We start from the raw sequence: 26,147 nt of genomic DNA on the forward strand, positions 1-26,147 counted from the left end.
CACAACGATCTTAAACAGCTCTACGTCTGTAGGGCTGGTAGAGGCCAATGTGAGCATGCCACTGAAAGGCACGGTAGGACCAATCTGAGAAATGCCATCATCAGAGCAGAACAGAAACTTTTCACTGGAGTAATCACATCAGATGAATAACGAGCCATCACTTCTCTCTTGTCATGAACACAGAAAGCAGTCACCAAGGCAAAGAGGGGACACAGGAACTCACATAAACCTGCAACACAGAAAACGTGTTAAACTGAATTTTGAATGCTTTGATACCAAACCTTCTACCCAGAAACACATTTTGAAATAGTGCATCGTAAGGATGCAGCTATTGATAGGGAGCTTATTCCAACATGCGGCAGCACCTTCTTCCTTACTATTATGCCAGTGCCTAAAAAGCAAGCGAGCCATACTTACTGGAAAGGTTTCCCCAAGGTTATCCTGCCTTTGTATCTATAAGCTGCATCTGAACATTTGCAGGCATGCTGCCTCCATAGCCCCCCTTGGACTGCATTTGGTTCTGAATAGAGCTTGCCTGCATGGAGACACAAGGGAAAGGGCATCAGAGAAAAGAAAAACAAAAACAAACAAACAAATGAGGAAAGACTGAGAGAGCTGGGCCTGTTCAGCCTGGAGAAGAGAAGGCTGAGAGGGGATCTAATCAGTGTCTATAAGTACCTCAAGGGAGGGAGTGCAGAGGACGGTCATGGTCTCTTTTCAGTGGTGGCCACTGATAGGACTAGAGGAAATGGCCGGAAACTGAAACACCAAAAATTCCATAGGAACTTAAGGAAAAATTTCTTAACAGTGAGGGTGACAGAGCACTGGAACAGGCTGCCCAGAGAGGTTGTGGAGTCTCCTTCTCTGGAGATCTTCAAAACCCGCTTGGATGCAGTCCTCTGCCACGTGCTTTAGGTGTCCCTGCGTATGCAGGGGGGTTGGACTAGATGATCTCTAGAGGTCCCTTCCAACCCTAAGCATTCTATGATTCTATGATTCTATGACCTGATCAGGGTCTACAAGTACCTCAAGGGAGGCAGTGAGGAGGATGGTGCTGGCCTCTTTTCAATGGTGGCCACCGACAGAACTAGAGGTAATGGCCACAAACTGAAGCACCAAAAGTTCCACAGGAGCATAAGGAAAAATTTTTTAACAGTGAGGGTGACGGAGCGCTGGAACAGGCTGCCCAGAGAGGTTGTGGAGTCTCCTTCTCTGGAGATCTTCAAAACCTGCTTGGATGCAGTCCTGCGCCACGTGCTCTAGGTGACCCTGCGTGTGCAGGGGGGTTGGACTAGATGACCTCTAGAGGTCCCTTCCAACCTTAAGCATTCTATGATTCTATGAAAACAAAACAAAACAAGACAAATGAGACGTGTAGCTATCAGACAACCATGATGTCTTCTTGCCTGGGGTTTTGGTGTCTGGCCTGGTTTGGTTTTCCAGCACACTCTCTCTGTTTAGGTTCTTACATTACTTTCGCATGAGGACATCAGTGGAGCCAGCCCACTGGAAGGGTCAGCTCTGCCAGCAGCTCAGCAGGAGAGAGGGAGGGACTGATGCTGATGCAGAAGTTTTCCCTCTCCCCCAAAGAAAACTGGCTAATTCAGGCTTTCACTGCTGCTTGCTTATGCAAGAAAATTAATCAGATCTCTTCCTAGCTTCCAGCTACACTCCATCTGAGAAGCTGTAATTTAGTTGGCTATATGGGAACCAGCCTTTGCTAAGTACAATAAAGCAGTTAACATCAACAATAAATTAAAAAAAATATAAGAGAGAATGTTGGAAGCATCTGGATAGTATCTGCAATGTATGGTCAATTTTGGAACATATAAAACAAAAAGGCTTTATAAACTGAAAAGTTGTCTCTGGGATAGGGAAATTTGCTGGTTTTTGGGTTATTTGTCTTTTTAGTAGAATAAACTTTTTTTTCTCCTTAATTGATACTATTCCTTTAATCAGCAGGGCATTTATTTTTTAAATTATACTCCGTCTATCAACTTCTCTGGAAATAATTTATTTGAATTTTTAGGCTGATACAAACAAAGGCACAAAGACACCCCCCCAGCTTTCATTGCTTTTTTCAATAAAAAAGAAGCACAGTTTTCTTGTGCTGCATGAATCAAAATAATCATCCCCTAGTGCCTGTGGGAAGACAACTCCGATTTGAAACGTTTGGCTTTTTTTTTTGTTTACATCCAAGAGCATACATAACACATACACAAATCAGCATGAAGTAACATATGCATTTAAAGGTACAGCTTCTGAAATGGGACTTGTATTAAGAAACATCTCAAAACATCCCTAAAAAAAAAGTCCCTAAAACAGTGAGGGGGCTACCTCTATGAGTGGCTTGCATGATATTTTCCCCTGTATGCAAAGACAAAACCCAGTACACTCCTCTAAGCAGACCTCCACAGGAAAAGAATCCCCCTCCTTGCCACAAAAAATTGGCACCTATCTTTCCTGCATGTTAAACCAATGTGAAAATTAACGTGAAAAACTCCTGTTTTAGGGTCTTTACCTTTGATAGCACATTGCATTGCAAGAGACCTGAGTCTTTTTATGTCCTTACACAGCACAGGGTAAAGCGATCTTCTAGCTTGGTGCTTTGCTCAACTAATATAGCTGGGGTAAAGCTATAGGTGATGTTTAAATTCCTCTCCAGGGAGACCTGTTCAGAGCCAGTGCTCTAGTGGGTCTGGCACCAGAGACCACAAAGCTAGCAAGGAAAGGTGGAGGCAGAGCGCAATCACTTTCACAGGATACGTTTGAAAACATTTCTGTTTTACCACTCTGATCATCACAGCATCTTCTGTTGGTCTTTGGATAACAGTACTTTGAGGGTAATCAGTCTATTTCAGAAAATATTTAACCTACAGGTAGACAGAACCACAGAATGTCATCTAGTCCAACTCCTCTGCTCCAGCAGGGACACCTAGAGCGCATGGCACAGGGTGGCATCCAGGCGGCATTTGAAGATCTCCAGAGAAGGAGACTCCACAGCCTCTCTGGGCAGCCTGTTCCAGGGCTCTGTCACCCTCACAGGAAAGAAGTTCTTCCTCACATGGAGGTGGAACTGCCTGTGTTTCAGCTTACACCCGTTACCCCTCGTCCTGTCACTGGCCACCACGGAGAAGAGCCTGGCCTCCCTACAATCACCCCTCAGGTACTTGAACATGTTGATCAAATCTTCTCTCAGCCTTCTCTTCTCCAGACCAAACAGGCCCAGCTTGCTTAGTCTTTCCTCATAAGAGAGATGCTCCAGTCCCTTAATCATCTTTGTGGCTCTCTGCTGGACACTCTCTAGAAGCTCAATGTCCTTCTTGTCCTGGGGAGTCCAGAACTGCACCCAATACTCCAGGTGTGGCCTCACCAGAGCTGAGGAGAGGGGAAGGATCCTCGACCTCCTGACATCACTCCTCCTGATGCAGGCCAGGATCCCATTGGCCTTCTTGGCCACAAGGGCACATTGCTGTCTCATGGTTAACTTGTTGTCCACCAGGACTCCCAAATCCCTCTCCATGGAGCTGCTTTCCAGCAGGTCAACCCCTAATCTGTACTGGTGCCTGGGGTTCTTCCTCCCCAGGTGCAGGACCCTGCACTTGTCCTTGTTGAACCTCATGAGGTTCCTCTCTGCCCAACTCTCCAACCTGTCCAGGTCCCTCTGAATGGCAGCACAGCCCTCGGGAGTGTCGGCCACTCCTCCCAGTTTGGTGTCATCTGCAGACTTGCTGAGGGTGCCCTCTGTCCCCTCATCCAAGTCACTGATTCCTCCAGGGAGCTCCCTGAAGAGGTCAAAGTTAGCTCTCTTGAAGTCCAGGGTTGCAATCCTACTTCTTGCCCAACTTCCTCCCCGCAGGATCTTAAATTCCAACATCTGATGGTCACTGCAGCCGAGAATGCTCCCAACCTTCACATTTCCAACTAGACCGTCTCTGCTTGTTAGTACTAGGTCCAGCAGCAGCATTTTATATGATGGTTTAAATATTAACGTAATATTGCATTAAGAGATAATGAGTTTTAATTGAATTTTATCAAGCTGAAGTTGTGTTTGTCTATTTAACATTTACAGATGCTTTACTAGAGATCACTTGCAAAACATTATGTTATTTTCTTTTTTTTTTGTGGGGGGAGGGGGATGACAGCGGGGGGACTTATTTTGGTTGCTACAACAGATTTGCAAGGTTTTGCTCTTTCACAGTAACTACTGAGTTTCGAAAGGTTTTTTTCCTGATTTCAGTAAGCTGTCATGAAATCAAATTAGATTCTTGGAAGCTAGAAGTGACATCACTTGCCTACAGTATGACTGACTGACTTTACAGCTCTGCTCTTTGTTCTGCTGCCTCCGACAGAAGTCCTTCTTCCCCTTTACCAAAATCTACTGTCTCCACACCATTTTTCCCCCTTTAAAGGGGATTATAAAGATCAAGTGGCATTTTTAACTCATTATCTATACACCATCATGTTCTTAGATCATATATTAATAAAATAAATCTGACCTTGAAAACGGATTGACATTTCACAGAAAATACTAAGTACACAAAAGCAATCTGTCCTCATAAGCTCCCTTTCGATATCTTGTCTTGGCTGTTATTTTTCACTTTCAAAGATATAAAAACATTTATAGCTCCTATCACCTATAGGAAGCTCCAAAGCCCTGCCTGTAACATCAGCACTGCTTGCTCTGGAAATAATTCACATCACAAGCAGGGTTAATGAAGTATAGAAAACCTCAACAAGGAGGAACAAAAATATTTGTATGAACCATGAACTAAGAAAAGGTAGAGAGTTTTAAATAAGCTACACTAAAAATGCTTAAAACATTAAGCATAATTACAAGATGCTTTAAGCTGAATTATAAGATGCTTTAAAGAAATGTTTCATTTTAAAAAACTCTTAACACATTTTGAAGTATACTCAATTTTAGTTGACAAATGCTATCTGATTTTTTTAAGTACTCTACCAATAGCCTATACAGTTTATACAGCAAATACTACGTATTGTCAATAAATACAGGATTTTTATATGACATTCCACAGTCTTGAATGCAAGTGGTTAAGGTTTGCACTTAAGACACTGACAAGTTCTTCTTAAGCTTTACAGAAATGCTTATAAACTCAGTGGAGAATCATTCCTTCAACTAATTGCTCCAGCCACAGCATTCATATAAAACATTCCTGCCTAAGATAATATATTTTTCATCTGCTCACACTTACAGAATTCATTCCACTGAACAGGTCTCCTGATCCTACATGAGCTGTGTGGACAAAGTTTGTTGGCTCTCCGATCATGCTTTGGTCAATCCGCTGTCGTCTTTTCTGAAAGGAAGGTGAAGAAACTGTCTGAACTGTGAGGTTAATTTAAGAAGACAAAAGCAATATGCATTACAAGTATAATTAAGTTAACTGTTAACACTATGATATTTTGTACATCATAGACTGTTTTCATAGAATTGAAAGGCAGAGTGCAAGGTTTTCAGGTGAACTGAGACATTAGAAATATAGTACTTAGTTCTTATTTGGAAGATCAGCAGCAGATCATTAGACCAGCACTGAGATCGTTCCTAACATTTAGGCCAACGAAATATTCATAAATAACCTTACTACATGGGTATTAATATCTACAATGTTTCATACAGTAACTTCTGTATTTAAACATGATGTGGTAAATCAGATTTGAGGGTTAATTATTTGAAACAAGAATCAAAGAGCACTAGTCGAGCATTTGTGTCACTTTGCAATGACACCAAGAGACCTTATGTCCTTATTTCTAGAGATGTTCTTCACTAATCTGCAAAACAATTCCTTGCATTTCACCAAATTTAGTCCCAGCCATATTTCTCCTGGAGCCTGCATACGCAGATAGCTTGCACTTTGCATGGTTGTAAGCGTGCAAGCTGCATGGGGTAGAGTGTGATATTAAGGCAGGATGCCAGATTACATGCTAAAAATACTCCGATTCCTGTGCATTATGCCTCTCAGCAAAAATAACTTGGTAGGGGAAAGAAAATACAGTGTAATAGCTAAGAAGCCACTTAAGCTCAGTTAAAAGCTTCCCACTGTGATAAAGTCTGCTCAGTCTCTTTTTTAGAGATATCTCCCCTTCTAGCTTGCAACAAGATCTTAGGACCACGCAGACTCAGACAGGAAGATACATACCTCGCGAGGAGACTCACTTCTTTTAAAATACAGCTGCAGATGAATCTTTATGACTCAGAGCACACAGCTATGAGAATATATAACTTTTAGTCCTTTCCTATATCCTTTCCCTATTGCTAAAGCTAGTTTCAGGAGGCTTCAGTACCTTACTGCATCAATATTTAACAGCCAAAGGGTGGGGTGGAGAAGGGGGAGGCAAAACTGCTCACCTAGAGATAGCTGAACCAAATGACCTGTCCCATGCCAAAAATATTAGTGAATTCTCTACAGATTTGACAAGATCAACCAAATAAAATACAGCAATTTGGGTCAGACAACCAGGAACTCGGGCATATAGGTCATCTTTTCTTCCATTCTCCCCGGTGCTGGCAGCAATATAGAAAGAAACAAGAGGATAAAGTCCATTAACACGTGGCTCCGTGCCTGCTGTCATTGCCACATCTTTGTTTTTTCTGGCAACAGGAAGCATTACATGGCACCAGGCATGCTGGCATCAGATGGGATTCATCTTTCCCAAAAGGGGAAGAGGGTCCCTGGTCATGAGCTAGCAGGGTTCATTGATAGGGCTTTAAACTAGATTCAATAAGGGAGGGAGATATCATCAGGGAAGCAGGTGATAAGGTATCACAGAATCACAGAGTTACAGAATGGTTAAGGTTGGAAGGGACCTCGAGAGATCATCTAGCTCAAGCCCCCTGCTCCAGCAGGGACACCTAGAGCACGTGGTACAGGGTGGCATCCAGGTGGGTTTTGAAGACCTCCAGAGAAGGAGACTCCACAGCCTCTCTGGGCAGCCTGTGCCAAGGCTCTGTCACCCTCATAGGAAAGAAGTTCTTCCTCATGTGGAGATGGAACTTCCTATGTTCCAACTTACACCCGTTACCCCTCGTCCTGTCACCGGCCACCACAGAGAAGATCCTAGCCCCATCCTCCCTACAATCACCCCTCAGGTACTTGAATATATTGATCAAATCTCCTCTCAGCCTTCCCTTCTCCAGACTAAACAGGCCCAGCTCGCTTTAGACTTTCCTCATAAGATAGATGCTCCAGTCCCTAAATCATCTTTGTCGCTCTACGCTGATGAACAAGTTGAAGAGCGCCGGGCCCAGTACCAACCCCTGGGGAACAGCACTGGCCACAGGCCTCCAACCAGACTCGGCCCCATTGATCACCACCCTCTGAGCTCTGCCATCCAGCCAGTCCTCAATCTACCTCACTGTCTACTCGTCCAGTCCACACTTCCTGAGCTTTCCGATGAGGATGTTATGGGAGATGGTGTCGAAAGCCTTGCTAAAGTCAAGGTAGACAACATCCAAGGGTGGCAAATCACTCCTTTCGGATGAACGTTGCTTGAACTTTGCTCATTATAAGCTCATTATAATGTCAAAACACCTCCATCCCCAAAGTCACCCACCTCTGAGGTACGACCAATCCTCACTGAGCATGCGCTCTAGATTTTCGATTGACTATACCTTTAAATGAAAGCGAGAGACTTTTTCACCAATCAATAACAAAAGTAGGGATGACTACAGTCACTTAAGCTCCTCCCTAAATGTAAAAATATAAAATATAAAAGGTGAACTAAGGATGGGAGATTTGGAGGGAAGATTCCATCATAACTTCTAGATCAGTTGACAGGCTGAACTCCTTTTCTCCCCTTGGGTCAGGATGCTGCCTGAGGAGACTCCTCGAGACTGAGAGCCCTGTCCCACCTTCTGGGGTGAGTAATGATTGTGCATTTGTACATCAGAGCTAGCTAAGAATCCCATGCTGTAGTAGAGAATTCCCTGTACTGACATCTGAAATCTGCTTTGTAAATGTTACATTTGAATAAATCATGCTATTCGTGAACTCGACTACTTGTTTTGAAGGTGATCAGACCTATAGTCAACACTGTTGGTGGATTCGGTACTGCCAGAGTCAGGCCTATAGCTATCACAGTATTTGGTATCCCTATTAAGAGATGAGTCCAGCCAACCTCAGTCCCTCTAACCTCTGAGGATCGGCTGGAACGCAAGCGGATTCATCTCTTACCAAATTAGCCCCCTCTCCCTTTTCAAACTGCAACAGCTACACCACTTCCCACGTATATGATGCTAGCACAAAGGATTTAACATACCACTGAGCATTTATACTATTGATGGGCGAGTAAAGAGTTAACAATAACACTGCTGAATTGTACTTTGATGATGTGGCAGAGATATGATAAGGGAAGGGAAAGGATGGGTACTGCCCCCAGCAGCAAGATAGGGAAGTGGGAAATCTTGTGAAGGCAGGGTGGTCTTGCTTCCCTAAAGACTACAACAGTAGCAAACTGGATAAGATGTGCTTGCATTATCAGTGTTTGCAAGCACCAAGACCCATCAAGATGACAGTAAAAAAAAAAAAAAAAAAAAAAAAACAGATGCTCTTATGGATAAGATTTTGGAAAAAGTGCCTTGTAAGAATGACCATAGCAGAGTCATGTACCCCTTCCCTAAGGGTATTTATACCCTTTCTCTGTCTTTTAAGACAGAATCTAGCAGTGATAAGTTGAGCAGGGATTGGGAACGACACCTGACCAACTCCTCCGGCTGGACCATGACGTGAGTTTCCCTCCATTCCCCTTAACCTGGGACACTGGGCTAAGGTAACTCCTTGTGAGGTTGAGAGTCCCTTGTACATTCAGGATGCTCATTTGCAGCTCCTTATAAGGTTGAGAGGCCCCTGTATATTCAGGGTGTAGAAATGCTAGTGTATATATTTTCAACTCCTTGCAAGGTTGAGAGGCCTCTGTATATTCATGGTGAAGTAATGCTATAGCAATATATTTATTTCATATTATTTTAGCTTTTTATTTTTATTTCTTTTTGGGACAAGCAGTGTACTCCGTTGTGCTAATTGCTAATTTCTGTTTACTAGTTGATACGCCCATCCCCATAACAATTGCACCAGTTAATGGTGGATGTTGTCATCAAAAAGATCTTGAGCTGGTGAATAAAATCAACTTACTAAATCCCAGTGGTTGTTGCCTCTCTGGATTGTTTTACCATCTCCTTTAACAAGATAGCTACTATCTCGTTAGACAACTATCTTTAGGCTTGTTTTAAAGTAAGGGTAGAAGTAAGGGTAGTGTTCTGGCAGAACACTATTAAGTCCCTACTCAGATAACCTAACCACAAGGAAATCCTGATTTCCTGTATCTGTGTTTATTGTGGATCTTTTCTTGAGGGTGTGTGGGGAAAATCAGCACCTTAATCTTATCTAACTTGTTAAATGTCTGTTATCTTTGGTATGGGATCCTGGGGGTGGAATATAAACATATTATTTAATGGCCTTCCTCAGTTTGTTCTCTTCACAGATTCTAAAGAATTTGGATGCCAAAGGACACACCAACTCATCTTTACCCAACAAAAAGAATAAGCTTTCTGTAATCAACAGGACAGGTAAGATAAAGTGTGGGAGGAGAGTGGAAGCATTTTGAGGACCCAGCTCAGGAGCTGGGTTTTGCACACATACGGCAGCTGTGCTGAAACCATATCACATTTCAGTTACCATAGTAATGCAGACAAGACTTGATGTCTCTTCTATTCTTAAGCCATGAATGATCTTTTGTGCCCACACAGGCTACTGTCTCTTTTGAAGTTTAAGATCAGGATTCAGAAAGCCACCAAGATTTGCATCCCCTGGAAATTATTTTTAACCCTATAAAGTTTTGAAACTTTTGATAAGGCTTAAGAAAATTAAATTACATGGTATACTCAACCTACCAATTAGCAAAATTACCAGCATTTTATTTAAAAAGATCTTTCATAGTTTAAAAAGCTACTTACTGTTAGAAACTCGAAACCGAAATCTGTTTCTTTCAACAAATAATTGCCACTGATTCCAGATCAAAACTTAAAAAAAAAAATGTACAGACGTTAGGTTGCACTTCTCTAGCTCAAGCCTTTGCATAGTGGTGGCCACAGTACTCACATACATAGTCCCATTCATTTATCTACCTGTGCATGTGTGTGTATATGTATGTGCGTGTGTGTATTTATATTTATATATATATATATTAACATTTTTGAAATTTTTCCTTCAAAATGTATTCAGGTCTCAAACATATCACAGAAGATTTGAATTATATCATTTAGACCCTAGCAGGCTAAAAGTTATTTTTCTGGAAGCTGTTAAAAGGAGAAATCAAAAGTGAAATCAAACACAGAAAAAAAAAGAAGCATACAAAGATATCACCAAAAATCACTTTAAGTAGTAACCTATATACCCAGGGGATCAAAAGCAAAGAAATCTCCGAGTCAAAACCTTGGGCATGATATATTCCTCCAGCTTTAATTTCACCAGTTTAACTGGCAGAAAAGCATGTTTTGCTTAATCTACACCAGATTTGTGTGCTTAATCTACACCAGATTTGTGTAAAATATCAATAAAGTACACATCCTAAATCCCAGTCTGAATGAAATATAATTGATGCACACCACTTCAAAGGATCTAACTTGCTCCACAAGCCAATGGCAATTTTAATTGCAGAAGCCTCTATCTCAGCTCTACAAAGGCCCTTGTCAACTCTCAAAAGAGTAGTATTTCAGATGCAGATCAAGAACACGATTTCTAAGCATAAAGTGATACATAGTAGAAACAGAAGAAATTCAAAGAGCACAAATTATTCCCATATTGCAAACAATGCTTCTGTATTAAAATTCCTCCGCATGCCACTTTTCCCCTCCATCATTCCATATCATTGTATCTCCACTTTATACACACAAGAAATGCTGACAACTCTTCTCCTCTCACAGCAATGCTCTATAGGTTGTCCTGGCTTTTTATATCTAAAGACTGCAGTAACTTAAAGTAAACTGTAAGAAACTAAGTAGCAGAAGAGCCATCGACATGAGTCTACTGAAGGGAAAGAATGGACCATATCTATGCTAGTGACAAATTAGTATCAGGGACAGACTGGAGCTGCAGTTTCCATTAAAACTAACAAACTTTTGTATTTGAGTCACAAATGTTGAAAGTTAATTTTAAAGAATAATGGTCAAAACTAATGCAGATATAGTGAGGTTTACTGCTTTTTTATTTAGGAGAATATTCTTCATTCACATAAACAAAAATAAGACAAGGATAAAATTTATTTGTCAATGGATACTTTGATAATATTTACCAAAACTTTACAACTGCAGAATTTTTCATTGAGTATGCTTCCATATATATATGGTTTTGGCACACATATTGTGCATCCAGGCATTCCTCCTCAATTTACTATTTACCTCTGTTTGGAGAAAAAAAAATAAAATAAAAGTATAGTTAACTAAGTTGGAAAGGAAATAGCATGCTGATCTGATCTAGTCTGATCCAGCACATCAGGTTTCCAGCCAGAACCAAATCAACATGAAACAATCCATATATAAAATCATAAATACATACATTACATACAATGATGCTATAACTTCATTTTCTGTCAGTTCTTTCTTTGTTTTTCTATCTAATTGCCTAGAGAAGAGGAACTCTGGTCCATCCTTGTCTTTATTTCTGCTTACTCTGCAAGATTATCCCTATTATTCTTCATGACAATTTGTAATTTTGGCTTCCCCGTTAAGATATTTCAATATAAAACTTGCAAGCTGGCCACAAAGGCATGCATGCAGAAAAGCTAAAGAGCGCCATTTATTGAGGCACAATCCCTGTACTTTACAATCTTCCTTTCTGAATAAAAGGATAAGAAACATCTATTGCATTTTAACATCAATAAGCCTTGATATATAAGCAGGAAAAAACCCTCATGCTTTGGCACCTAATCTGAAGCACAGTAAAAAGTCAGCTTCTCAAGATTCATTTTCCAGTCTTCTATCAGTTTTTCCTTTAATCCCTGCTAAACTTATTTTTTAAAATTTAATCAGCCCTTGAAAGGAATACAGAGCACAGAAACCAAGGCATCCACACTATTACATCTTAGATTTGTGTATCCCAACAGCATGAGGCTTATGCATGTTTGCCAGACAGGACTGCTTTGAGTCAGCAGTACTCACTAGGCTCAGGAGCTTAGCTAAGACAAAAAAAAATCCTTTTCTTATATGACTACTCTCATAAAACAGGCTTATCATTTTTGGCAAGGGGGCAGCTCAAGAACATGTAATTCTTCTTTGAAGCCTGGTTCAAGACTTAATAAATTTACTTGCCATCTCCCTCCTGGGAAACTAGTCGCAGTGAACAGAGATGTGAATGATCCAGCTGGATGCTGTAAAGGGCTCCTTCACAGAACTAGGTGGTCAAAGAACAACCATGCATGTTTATTACCACCAAAAAAGTTTGCTCTTTACAAACCAGGAGGATGCCCAGGAAATCATAGAATCATAGAATGCTTAGGGTTGGAAGGGACCTCTAGAGGTCATCTAGTCCAACCCCCCTGCACACGCAGGGTCACCTAGACCATGGGGCACAGGACTGCATCCAAGCGGGTTTTGAAGATCTCCAGAGAAGGAGACTCCACAACCTCTCTTGGCAACCTGTTCCAGTGCTCTGTCACCCTCACTGTCAAGAAATTTTTCCTTAAGTTCATGTGGAACTTTTGATGCTTCAGTTTGTGGCCATTACTTCTAGTTCTGTCGGTGGCCACCACTGAAAAGAGGCCAGCACCATCCTCCTCACTCCCTCCCTTGAGGTACTTGTAGACACTGATTAGATCCCCTCTCAGCCTTCTCTTCTCCAGGCTGAACAGGCCCAGCTCCCTCAGCCTCTCCTCATAGGGCAGATGTTCCAGGCCCCTGATCATCCTTGTAGCCCTGTGCTGGACTCTCTCCAGCAGCTCCACATCCCTCTTGTACTGTGGGGCCCAGAACTGGACACAATACTCCAGATGTGGCCTCACCAGGGCTGAGTAGAGGGGCAGGATCACCTCCCTCGACCTGCTGGAGACGCTCTTCTTACTGAAACACCAAAAATTACATAGGAACTTAAGGAAAAATTTCTTAACAGTGAGGGTGACAGAGCACTGGAACAGGCTGCCCAGAGAGGTTGTGGAGTCTCCTTCTCTGGAGATCTTCAAAACCCGCTTGGACGCAGTCCTGTGCCACGTGCTCTAGGTGTCCCTGTGTATGCAGGGGGGTTGGACTAGATGATCTCTAGAGGTCCCTTCCAACCCTAAGCATTCTATGATTCTATGATTCTATGATCCCATTGGCCTTCTTGGCCACGAGGGCACACTGCTGCCTCATGGTCAACTTGTCGTCCACCATGACACCCAGGTCCCTTTCTGCAGAGCTGCTCTCCAGAAGGTCAGTCCCCAGCCTGTACTGGTGTCTGGGGTTATTCCTCCCCAGGTGCAGAACCTTGCACTTGGCCTTGTTGAATTGCATGAGGTTTTTCACCGCCCAGTTGTCCAGTCTGTCCAGGTCCCTCTGGATGGCAGCGCAGCCCTCTGGGGTATCAGCTACTCCTCCCATTTTCGTGTCATCAGCAAACTTGCTGAGGGAGCACTCTGTGCCTTCATCCAGGTCATTGATGAATAAATTGAACAGGACTGGACCAAGGACTGACCCCTGGGGGACACCGCTAGCTACAGGCCTCCAACTAGACTCTGCACCGCTGATCACCACCCTAAATCATGAATAATAGAAAAGTGCACAGCTTTTAAAATTGCCTCCAAAACAGGAGGGCCAGTTTTTCAGACTGCTCATAGCTGCTGTCCTCTCAGTCAACAGCTTTAATGCATCCTTTAATGCATTAAGAAGCAATTTACTTTCCACTATAGCTCTTTGCAAGCCTAGCTTTTAAATAACAGCAGGGCAATTTAAACATAATGAATCCTAATAAGTTGGATCCTTAACCACATGTTCTAATCCTTTGCCACACTACGATTTAGAGATATAATGCAACTTTTATATTAAAAAAAATCCAAATAACAAACTCTCCTCAAAAAATATCCCATTACAACTGCTACAACTACCACTCTCCTGGGAAGTGAAAAATTCAAACAAAGGATATGCTCCTGTACACCTAGTGCATTTGCTTTCAGGGTGAGTAGCTCATGAACCCAATAGCATGGGCTATCAGAATAGCGCTAGACAAGTATGCAATTTGCTAAACTCTTTTTGAAATAGGAACCATCAGATAGAGATTTAGGTGGAAGCTCCGAGCTATTGCGTTTTTATTTGACCTTCCTTCACAAATAGCCCTCAAATGGCAACACTTTCTAGTGTTGAGGATATCTGATGTCATCCCTTCCAGTGTTAGTTTACACCAACTCAAGGCAAAAAACAAGCTGTTCTAATCTGTTAATTTACTCGCTGGGATCATCCACACTAATCAAGATATGTATTTCATAGCTTCTCCCTGAAGATAAGCTTTAATAGATCGCTTTTCAATGATATGCATCCCTGTTGAATCAGAGCTGTTTGCTAGCTTTGTATTCAAGACCTAATCTAAAACTTCAAAAGCAGTGTTAACCAAAGATAAATCTGAGTAAGATATAAAACTAAGAAAATGATTTAATCAAAGTCAAGATAGTCAGTTGTTTGAAAATAGAGAATTTATAGTTAGAAGAGAAACTGGAAGTGGGAAAGGAGGGAGAAAAACAAACACACAACAACAACGAAAGCCAATCAACCAACCAAAAAACAAACAACAACAAAAAAACACCACCTTGACTTCTTGATTGTCTTCTTCTTTGATCTTTCCTACCCTTCCTATCTGCTCTTGAGAGAAAACACTACCAGTGAAAGCAAAGGAGTCCCTGTGCGGGGTCACCCAACTGATCCTACACACATTAATACACAGGAAGGGTTAGGTACTTGCTTGGAATAGGAAGTATCAGATCACCCCATAGAAGTGGCTTGGTGTCCTCCTACATATATGCTGTTCTGCTCCCAAAAATGTCTGACATGCTCAGGGTGGCTGTTTCCACCAACGTAACACACTGTGCAGCTCTACCCATCCTCACAGCACAGTGTTCAGCAGTGAGGCATGGGCTCTACCTCTGCAGACAAGCCCTGGGCCAAATGATGTGCCTGAGTTCCTACTACTGCACCATCACAACCTGCTGAAACAGCCTTGGAGCACCTTCCACTGAATCCCACACAGAGAGGCTACAGGACCAGGGGGTCCCTTGTATTTGTCTTTCATGCATTGTGCCCTTAGGATGCTTATCTCCATGCTTTTCTCCCTAAAGAGAGATCCTAGAAATCTGTGGGTATTATTTAAACATATGTTAAACATATACACATATATATGCACTCACATTTATAAAATATTGGTATATATTAAAAAGACACCACTCACTGTCATGTTGCAATTCCAATCAGGCAGTAGCATATGTTCAGAGTTTTAATATATAACTTAACTTTTCAACCACAAAGTATTCCTACAAGAAAAGCGATGCTGACTATATTGAACTGCAAGGGTTCACTTTCTCCCCCAAAGCAGCCAGGATGAAGAACTAGCCTTTTCAGGTTCAAACGCTTTATCTAAAGAGGTCTACCATACACAAGAAGCACATAAAGAAGCACAAGAAAGATAATCTGCAAGATAAAATGCCATCCACTCTTGCCAAATCACCATATTTTGGTGATAAGCTTATTCCAAAACAGTAACGTGTGGGAGTTAAAGTCCAACACAGCGTTTTTCAGGCCAGCTCTGTGATCTCCACTGACTGCAAAATACTTTCTTACTAAATACAGTTTCATCAGAATAGAAGCAAGAGGAAATCAGAATAGGTTTTCATGGCACTTCTTTTGCAACAGAAATTAGTAGTAGGTTAGCAGCACATTTATCTAGCATTGAGTTTTCTACCGATTTTTTTTTTCTACCAGACTCTCTCATAGCTAAAGAAAAGTTAGGAAACAGAGACAAAGGATTGAAAAGAGAAAAGTTTTAAATGATTTAAGCAGTTACAATTACTCATAATGTAATAAATTGAGTATCTGATAGCCTTGTGAACTCAGAGGCAAAGGAATTAGCAGCTCTGTATCTATACAAAGAGGTAATGAGGCAAATAAAAACCCTAAAAAGAGCCTATTTCATCAGATCTTTCAGTCTAATTGCAAGTACAAATTTTCAGCAAATTAATCTGTTTTCTAAACAAAAACCTCCTGCTGTAGCATTCATGGCTGGCATGTCCAACAGATCCTTTGTTTTTAGCAAATTCAGCACATCCCCATGTTCTTCAGTCTTCTTAAGCGTGTGTTTTTGATCTGTTTACACAATATTCCATTATATGAGGATGGTTGTCCTGTTAGCTCTTTAAAGGAGACAGTAAAATAATCCGGAGGGGCAACAACTACTGGGCTTTAGTTAGTTGATTTTATTCACCAGTCCAAGGCCCAAGATCTTTGTGATAACAACATCCACCTTTAGCTGGTGCGATTGTTATAGGGATGGGCTTATCAATTAGCAAATAGCAATTAGTGCAACTAAATGGAGTGCACTGCTTGTCCCAGTAAAATGCTATAGCGTTTCTTCATTCTCAGTGTACACGGGGCTCTCAGCCTTGCAAGGAGTTGACAAATGCTAGCAAATTTCTTCTCCTTGAATGCGCAGGGACTCTCAACCTTATAAGGAGTGACCTTAGCCCAGCATCCCAGGTAAGGGGAGGGGAGGGATCCTCATGGTCCAGTCGGAGGAGTTGAACAGGGATTGAGATGGATGCCTGACCAACTTGTCAGTACTAGAATCTGTCCTTTATACACTTAGGGGAGACATACGTCACTGTGTCATGGTCATCCTTATGAGGGGATCCTTCTAGAGCCTTTAGGTGAGATCCATAAGAGTATCTGCCCTTTGCACCATCAGCAAGATGATTTTTGGTCCCTTATCAAGTGTGCCAGCATATCAGATCTTTAGTCAGTTGGGGTTTGCAAATTTTAGTGAAGCGCGACCGCCCTGCCTCCACAAGACTTCCCACTTCCCTATGTTGGGGACAGTACCCAAAGTTTCCCCATTGCTTTTCTGCCACGTTGGAAGGTCTTAAGAAATGGGTTTAGCTCACACATTAAAGGGAACTTGTTCAATTCTTCAGGTAACTATCTGTCATCGATAGCATACTTCTCAAGAGCCCTCCCTGTTTCTTCTTTTCTATTCCAGTAATTTTTCATCTCTACCCTCGTCCCCTAAAGGTATCTATGTACAAAGTTTCTGTCATTTGACAGCCATCCACAAATGACTCCTCATATGATAGCAGTTCCTCTTCCTAGAAAGAACAGCTGATTTATAAGTTATCTTCCCTAAAAGACCCCAAAGGTTGGATAACTGGAAGATAACAGTGAAGGAATCCGACTATTTTAAGCATCTGGCAATTCCCTCACCTTCCTTTGTCTTAAATTATTTTCAGGAGCTATGTTAAAAACTCTCTTGAAAAGAAGGAAGTTGATTCAGCTTTTCAGAAGCTTATAAAACATTTTTATAAAAAGCAATGTATGCTTGGTTCAGGTTCCTGATGCTTTTATGTAAAAATAGGAACCTTACAGCTTCAGAAGCGATTCTAAGTCTCTCCGTGACATCATTCAAGACTATTTTAAACATCTATTCCCTAAAATTTAAATGTTAAATGCAGCTTAAAGATTATTTGAATGTTCAAGACAATATGCATGTTTTATGAATCAAATGCTTTTTTAAAAAGCAAAAAGGGGTAGGCACTTATCTTTCCCCTCTAAGGACAGCACAAAAGGGTTTTGTTTTCCAGCTGAAAACCTAAAAAAAAATAATAAATAAAAATTAAAAAATTAAGTCAATAAGGGGAAAGGGGCACTCACTAGACTCCTTTGAAATTATTATGAAAAAGTTTTGAGAAATCCATCCCGAATTATCTATCCAGCTTTGTGTATTTCCCAATTCCATTTTCCTGAAGACTTCATTTTCAGAATGCTCTCATGCATGCTATCAGAGATGGCATAATACTGGACACTTTTGTTTAAAGTAACTGCAACAAATAAACTTGGAGAAGTGCAATTGAAAACTTAGATACGGTTGTTTTGTCTAGCTGGGGGCCCGTAACAGCATGCACTACAGCATGTTTGGACACCCACAAGTCTATGGGACCGGGTGGGATCCACCTGCGGGTTCTGAGGGAGCTGGTGGAAGTGCTCGCCAAGCCGCTCTCCATTGTCTATCATCAGCAGTCCTGGTCAACACGGGAGGTCCCAGACAACTGGAGACTGGCCAATGTGACACCCATCTACAAGAAGGGTCAGATGGAGGATGCGGGGACCTACAGGCCTGTCCGCCTGACCTGGGTATCGGGGAAAGTTATGGAGCAGATCATCTTGAGGGTGATTACACAGCATGTGTGCGACAACCAGGGGATCAGGCCCAGCCAACATGGGTTCATGAAAGGCAGGTCCTGCCTCACCGACCTGAGCTCCTTCTATGACCAGGTGACCCACCTAGTGGATGAGGGAAAGGCTGTGGATGTGGTGTGCTTAGACTTCAGAAAGGCCTTTGGCCCAGTCTCCCACTGCCTTCTCCTGGAGAAGCTGGCAGCTCATGGCTTAGACAGGTGTACTCTTTGCTGGGCGAAGAACTGGCTGGATGGCTGGGCCCAGAGAGGGGTGGTGAATGGAGTTAAATCCAGCTGGCAACCGGTCACGAGCGGTGTTCCCCAGGGGTCAGTGTTGGGGCTGGTCCTCTTTAATATCTTTATCGACGATCTGGATGAGGGGCTTGAGTGCACCCTCAGCAAATTTGCAGAGGACACCAAGCTGGGAGGAAGAGTTGATCTGCTGGAGGGTAGGAAGGCTCTGCAGAGGGATCTGGACAGGCTGGATCTATGGGCCGAGGCCAATTGTGTGAGGTTCAACGTGACCAAGGGCCGGGTCCTGCACTTCGGTCACAACAACCCCATGCAGCGCTACAGGCTTGGGGCAGAGTGGCTAGAGAGCTGCGCAGCAGAAAAGGATCTGGGGGTGCTGGTCGACAGCCGGCTGAACATGAGGCAGCAGTGTGCCCAGGTGGCCAAGAAGGCCAACGGCCTCCTGGCTTATATCAGGAACAGCGTAGCCAGCAGGACCAGGGAAGTGATCGTCCCCCTGTACTCAGCCCTGGTGAGGCCGCGCCTCGAATACCGTGTTCAGTTTTGGGCCCCTCGCTGCAAGAAAGACATCGAGGTGCTGGAGAGTGTCCAAAGGAGGGCAACAAAGCTGGTGAAGGGGCTGGAGCACAGACCTTATGAGGAGCGGCTGAGGGAGCTGGGGTTGTTTAGTCTGGAGAAGAGGAGGCTCAGGGGAGACCTTATTGCTTTCTACAACTACCTGAAAGGAGGCTGGAGTGAGGCAGAGGCCGATCTCTTCTCCAGAATAAGTAAAGATAGGACAAGAGGAAATGGCCTCAAGTTGCGCCAGGGGAGGTTCAGGTTAGATATCAGGAAGAATTTATATGCGGAAAGAGTAGTCAAGCATTGGAACAGGCTGGTCAGGGAAGCGGTGGAGTCACCATCCCTGGCAGTGTTCAAGAAACGTGTAGATGAGGCCCTTAGGGACATGGCTCCACAGTACAAGAGGCATGTGGAGCTGCTGGAGAGAGTCCAGCGCAGGGCTACAAGGATGATCAGGGGCCTGGAACATCTGCCCTATGAGGAGAGGCTGAGGGAGCTGGGCCTGTTCAGCCTGGAGAAGAGAAGGCTGAGAGGGGATCTAATCAGTGTCTACAAGTACCTCAAGGGAGGCAGTGAGGAGGATGGTGCTGGCCTCTTTTCAGTGGTGGCCGCCGACAGAACTAGAGGAAACAGACAGAAACTGAAGCACCAAAAGTTCCACAGGAACTTAAGGAAAAATTTATTGACAGTGAGGGTGACAGAGCACTGGAACGGGTTGCCCAGAGAGGTTGTGGAGTCTCCTTCTCTGGAGATCTTCAAAACCCGCTTGGATGCAGTCCTGTGCCCCATGGTCTAGGTGACCCTGCGTGTGCAGAGGGGTTGGACTAGATGACCTCTAGAGGTCCCTTCTAACCTTAAGCATTCTATGATTCTATGGTTTTACAGGCATGGTGTTGAAGGGCTTACGGTTGGACTCGATGATCTTGAAGGTCTTTTCCAACCATAATGATTCCATGATTCTATGTTTCACAGAATCACAGAATGGTTTAGGTGGGAAGGGACCTCTAGAGATCATCTAGTCCAACCCCCTGCTCAAGCAGGGGCACCTAGAGCACAGGGTCGCATCTAGGCAGGTTTTGAAGATCTCCAAGGAAGGACACTCCACAACCTCTCTGGGCAGCATTTAACATTGTGTGCAGCATTCCTGCTGAGTTTGGTCAGAAGAAATAAGTGGTTAGTGATATTCACCCCTGCAATGCCTGCAGAGTCAGCATAGCTCAGAGCCCAAGTCAAATGCTATTCCTTCTTGGCCATGACTGAATTATTTACTAAATTCCAATGAGCTGAAGCAAAGGGATTACTTGTAGAAAACTTACTGTGCCAGTGCGGAAAAAGGACTCTGCTTGACTCTCTGAACCTGGACTCACTTTGTAGACCAGGCAACTGCAAGTTTTCCTTATTTTAATAGGCTGTTCCTTGTAAAATGCGATCCTTAGATGTACATTTTATTGAGCAACAAATGACTATATGGTTAAACAGGTTTTAGACTCATATTTCAGAATAAGCTTCAAAGGAGAAATCTTGTCTTATTACAGGAAAAAAAATAACAGGATACTTAAACCAAACCAAATCCTCTTGTTCTCTTTATAATTTTTCTTTCTTCCTCACCAAGATATGTTCCTGATTCGGTAAGCTCGCATTATAAGTTGTTACGCAATTTAAGGTATCATAAGTAAGTGCTTGATCACTTCTCCTATTAGAAAAAAATATGATAGTTCAAAGAGTGTGAAGGGCTTGCATCAAACAGACTAAATAGACATACATATTTACACTGGTCTCAAGTTCAGAGGGAGAGAGCAACAAAAATACCGCAGCATAGCATTTCAGCCAAATGAAACACTGATCCCAGTAGCCTACTATGAGACCAAGCTTACTGTCTTCAAAGTATAATCAGGACACCCTCATGTTTGTAAAACATTGCTGCAGATGTTACAAGGCAGTAATTTCACAGAACTATTACGCACCTCATAAAGTCCTTCTGCCTGTTAACACATCTTTTTAGATAGGAAAAAAGCTGATTAGACTCTACTTACTTGATGCTAAAATTCAGCAGATCCTTCCACAAAAATATAAAGAAAATCCCAAAGAATAATCCACCACCCAAAATACATCCTTCACAACAACAAAAAAAAAAAGAAAAAAAAAAAAAACACAAGGAAACACACAAGTTCTATAGAGCACTAGCTCTGCTACCATAGCTATCTTTGCATGTAGCCAACTTCACACACCAGTCAGTTTGTTGCCACCTTTTAATGGGGATGTGCATGCATTAAAATGAGCAGATGCTATTTCCTCTTGACTGTTTTCTCTGTGTAGAAACATCCCTCTCCATTTCTGATGGAAACGTTGCCATTTTAATCTGAATTCAACAAAGCAATTCAATCTCGCTGACCAGAGGGATGTGTCTATAGCTTTTATTTCTTTAGGGCTAGGGCCATACAGAAATCCATTTTATATCCACCCTAGCCTCAGGTTTTAATACACAGTTTTAAAAGCAGTAATTGAGCACCCTTACTACTTCTCTCTCACTGTAAGTCCCTTTTCCTTATTCTCTGAAGTACAAAGATTTTAGTGCTTTTTTTTTAACCCCTCCCTCCCCCAAAGCTTCCTTTCTTTGCATTACAAACTGAAGAGGCATTTCATTTTCAAAGCACAATTCTGATGTTACAAAAAGAAAGCATGCATTTGATATTTTCCCCTGGAGAACAAAAGGCCCCGTAGGCTCCTTTGCTTACTATTCTGCACATCAGCATGCCTCTTCTTGTGCTGGTTTTTCTTTTGCTCTTCACAAGTTCAGCACTGCCCAGCTGTTGCCACAAACACATACAATCCAATATACATGAGTGCATGCACATCTATGCAACATGCATTCATATTCTAACAAATTTGCTTGGAATACGTGCCTAGAGGGATTTATTTTCCCATTTGAACACTGGCCTATTATTTAATAATCAACTCAGTGTCCAGGAATTAAACATCTCAAAAGAATTGGAGTACAGCAAGCTATATTTAAAACAAGATTTATTCCAAGCAAATGGTTAAACAACATCAAGTCCTGTATTAATTTTATTATGGCCTTTCAAGAACTTTACCTGGAGTGGGTTTGGCTTGGAAGCTCCCTATGTTCACAGGAACTTTATGAATCATAAAAGGTAATTTCCTTCCATAAGTCATACACTCCCTTAAAAGACAACTTTAGTTCCCTGTTCAACAGAACCAAGTATGCTTTCTTTAGAGGATTTAATTCCTAATAGCATCAGTTCTCCAGTTCCCAAAACTGATAAAGTACCCCCAATGTAAGTTTTATGCAAATACACATTATGAGGTAAAGATTAATAATTAGTTTATACAATCATCTTTTTGAAACCTCTGAAGTAATATCATCTCTAAAAGTCTATCATCCAGGGTAATCACCTAATTATCATCTGTTCATTAATCCTAAGCCTGTTCTTACATTTTATTCAAATTTTTGTCTGATTCTTTCCCTCCCCCCCACCTCCCACAACATCCTAAATGCCCCCAATCAATTTTTCTGTCCTTTGCTCACTGAAGATTGGAGGGTCTAAAGCCCAGGACATTCAATTAGCATGCAGCTCTAAGAAGCCCGTATTCACTTTCCCAACTTTAAAGCAAGGGTAACAACACTGACCATCCTCTCAAATAAGGGAGGGGGTTGAGTTGCAAAAATCTGCTTGCAAAGTCGCCAGCACGGCTGCAGGGGTTTCAGGGGGACAAGACTTTCACTGGTGTTTATGGCAACCTGAGGACAGGAGGACACTGTTTTATGCTCCTGCCACAAATTCCCATCTGAGTCCAGCTCATTGTCCATCAGAAGCATTTTCAGATTTTAAATAGGTAGGCAGATTTCAGAGATCACAATTTCTTTTAGCAAAGGGAAACTCCAAAGTTCTTTGCCACTCCCCCCCCCATCCCACAGAAGGGGGAAAGCAAAGCGGGGGTAAGAGGCAGCCTCTGCTAAGCATTTCCCACTGTACACAGGGAGGAGATGAGCTCTGCCCCTCTGCTCTAAACCACTGGCCAACACTGCTTCACTAGAACCCAAGTGGATTATGAAATGCAGGACTATACCAGCAAAGAAGTACTCAACTTCTTTGTTTAAAGTTAGGAGACAAATCCCTATCTAGTCCCAAATCATTTCCCAATCTACTCAGTAACCACATACCAACTCGTAACAGCTGGAAGTCAAAACCCTTATTGAGCTCCATCAAAGGGATCGGGCAAAGTTAAAATATTCTCACTTGGGAACATACAAACTAGGAAGTAGCTGGGGAGGGAAACATGCTTCAGAGAATCCCAAGTTTTTTTTTTTTTTTTTTTTTTTTTTTAAAAAAAAAACAAACCAAAACAAAACCCCAAAACCTACCAAAGAAACATTTTCAGCATGGGACAGAATAAGCAGCAGATTAAATAGTTTCCTGCTTTCAAGGTCTTTATTTTGAGAGACTGGTTACTAGCGTTTCTACAAGGCCATATTAGTCCTCTGACAGAGACAGCACACTTCATGTAAGGACTGAGCTTCTAAGTGAGAGCTGCCACACTGTCAGTCAGGCCATGAAAAAAGCCAAGATGCACAAGGTAGGGTGAAAGAAGGCATATGGAAGAGATGCAACTGGACAGAAGACAGTTTCTCCTCAGCAACTAGATCAATTGACAAATTCAGTTGACAGCAGGGCACGGAGAAGTAGCTTTTTTGCAAGTGTACATGTTTCCCCTTACTGTCTTGTATCAAAAGGTAAGTAGCAGTATCTTTGCCCCCCAAATTAGCATGTAATTTGAGCTTGCACTGTTCACTTTAGGATACTCTTATATCCTTCAGCAGTCACTGAGCTTGTTTCCACATGCTTTTGGGAGATGCCTGGCCCTTCCATGCATGCATTTATCTTGTTCTAGATGCTGCACTCGATACAATGACTTTTTCTCAGGTTTTAATCAAATTCCTGATTAATTCCCCCTAGACAGTGGGCAGATTTTCTCTCAACAGCACTGGGCCCAAAAAACACACTCTAAAGCTACTTTTTTCGGGTGTATGAACTGCAGGAACATTTTTGTACTTTTGTAGTCTTCTTTCATCTAATGCTTTGAATTTATCTTTTATCAAGTTGTTCAGTATGTGCTCAGTCACACTACAGTCATTCCAAATCCTAGAAAAAGGAATATTTGTGGCATGGATGCGTCCTTTCACCCTCTCGAAGTTTTATGACACATCACCAAAATTATTAAGGCTGAAAGCAAATGCTAAGAAAGGTGGAGGACTACATTTCACCCTATGTTTCTCAACAAAAAATATTTCCTTTCATCAGCATTACCCAGCCACACCTGAAGATTGTCCTTAATACCAGAAGTCATTGCATTTCCAGATTTCCACCTGCTTTTTGGCAGATTTTAGAATAACAGTTTTGGTCCCTCCTCACCCTCCCCTTTCTCCCTCTCTACAACTCAAAAATATAAAGGCTCTTTTTCAAAGACACTTCATAGATTTAAGATTAAGGATAAGAAAATATCTACATGATACCAGTGTAGAACAGACATTTTTCTGTCCCAGCTAAACCAAAATGGTAGGCAATTTCTTAATTCTCACTGAGCTTAATCCAACCACACTAATTTAGAAAGCTAAAACAATATCAGAAAAAGTGAACAATGCAGCTAATTATGCACAAACAAAATAGTGCCAATGTTCATACTTACAGGCTGAGGCTGTTCTGCAATACAGCAGTTGAAACACAACCAGAACTCACTCATTGTTTACAGTCTGAAGTGCAAACACCAATGAAGAGCAGGACTCGATCTCTGCAGAAGGGTCTGAGGGCATGAAAGTTCTTCAAATAAATTCAATTATAACTGTTCCAACATGAAAGTCTTTTTCCTCCGCTGAACTTTTCTCCAAAGACAGGTCACTCCCAGGATGAGCAGGGTGAAGATAAAAAAAATAGTATTTCAGAGTCTTCCTTGAGAAGGTTGGTCCCAGCACCATGGAAGTGTTATGCATGCGCCTTTGGACTCTAGCGTTACGTGAACCTGAAAACAGAGAACCGCATTACATCAGAAAGAAAGAAGATACAGCATCTCACACTTGCAGGCATCCACCCACACCAGTGATTTCTTGATGGCATCTCCAACTACAGCGTAGAGAGACACTAGCAAACAAGTCACGTGCTTACTTCTACGGTGACAGCTGAAAATAGCATATAACAGAAGTTTACACGAGTTCAGTTTCTATCTCTAACTTCTGTCTTATCTATTTCAAGCTTTCAAATGCCTTTTTAAGAAGTGGTAACTGACCATGCACTCCTTGAGCTTCTTAAGGAATTCTACCCATTGACGCTTCCCATTTCTCAATGGAAAAATTACCCTGTCCATTCACAGAGCAAAGTTTAAATACCATTTAACCACAACTCCATAGCACAGCTGCCAAAGCCATATTTCTTTCTAAATTGAAGGTCAATGGAGTAGGAAAAACACACACACATTATTAATTCCTGTTAAGCTTAATTAATACATGTTAAGCATGTAGCAATTGACACTTTTAGTCCAGTAACTGCACAGGTTATACCTACTTAAAACTTGATTTTTTTTTTAATGTTAAGAAGATATACTTCAAGTTTTTATGAAAAGCAGCAATGCTCCTCTAATACTAGCCACTCGGTTTAAGAGAAATTGAGGAGAAAGCAAGTGCTCAGAGTAACCTTTTAAAGTCTGAGGTATGGCAACCTGTTGGAGCTATAAACAGATATATTACTCTGGTTCTCTCTCACTGGGCAAATGATACAGTATTTTGATTTGCAGCTCTTGAATTCCTGCCCCCATCACTTGTGCCCTCTTGGTCCCTCACAATTTATTTCCAATCGAGTCCAGATTTAACATATCAAATCCTCGTTTTGACAGAGGTTCAATAATACTCGCTA

The 26,147-nt window shown here is 42.1% G+C and overlaps 1 protein-coding gene across 1 annotated transcript; it reads right to left on the minus strand.

The window, feature by feature from the left end:
* Positions 1-8: 8 nt before the first annotated feature.
* LOC104566323 (CDC42 small effector protein 2) lies at positions 9-25,254 on the minus strand. Its single transcript, XM_088538259.1, has 4 exons — positions 24,931-25,254; positions 5,217-5,318; positions 418-535; positions 9-229 (listed from the first exon to the last, which is right to left on the minus strand). Exons 1-3 carry the CDS (start codon positions 24,982-24,984, stop codon positions 437-439), a joined length of 255 nt encoding a protein of 84 aa, XP_088394385.1. The 5' UTR covers positions 24,985-25,254; the 3' UTR covers positions 9-229; positions 418-436.
* Between the last annotated feature and the right edge of the window lie 893 nt (positions 25,255-26,147).

This window comes from Tinamus guttatus, unplaced genomic scaffold (genome assembly GCF_059628265.1).
Source record: "Tinamus guttatus ecotype Peru unplaced genomic scaffold, ASM5962826v1 Tinamus_guttatus_pri_ptg000949l, whole genome shotgun sequence".
Classification (NCBI taxonomy): domain Eukaryota; kingdom Metazoa; phylum Chordata; class Aves; order Tinamiformes; family Tinamidae; genus Tinamus; species Tinamus guttatus.

What these genes read in the sequence shown, in the direction of transcription:
- LOC104566323 (XM_088538259.1), bottom strand. Translation starts at nt 24,984, where the DNA reads ATGAGTGAGTTCTGGTTGTGTTTCAACTGCTGTATTGCAGAACAGCCT. An exon ending in TTGCAGAACAGCCTCAGCCT is followed by an intron (nt 5,319 to 24,930) that starts GTAAGTATGAAC and finishes CCTTCCTTTCAG; the next exon opens with AAAAGACGACAGCGGATTGA. An exon ending in TGTTCAGTGGAATGAATTCT is followed by an intron (nt 536 to 5,216) that starts GTAAGTGTGAGC and finishes GTCTCCATGCAG; the next exon opens with GCAAGCTCTATTCAGAACCA.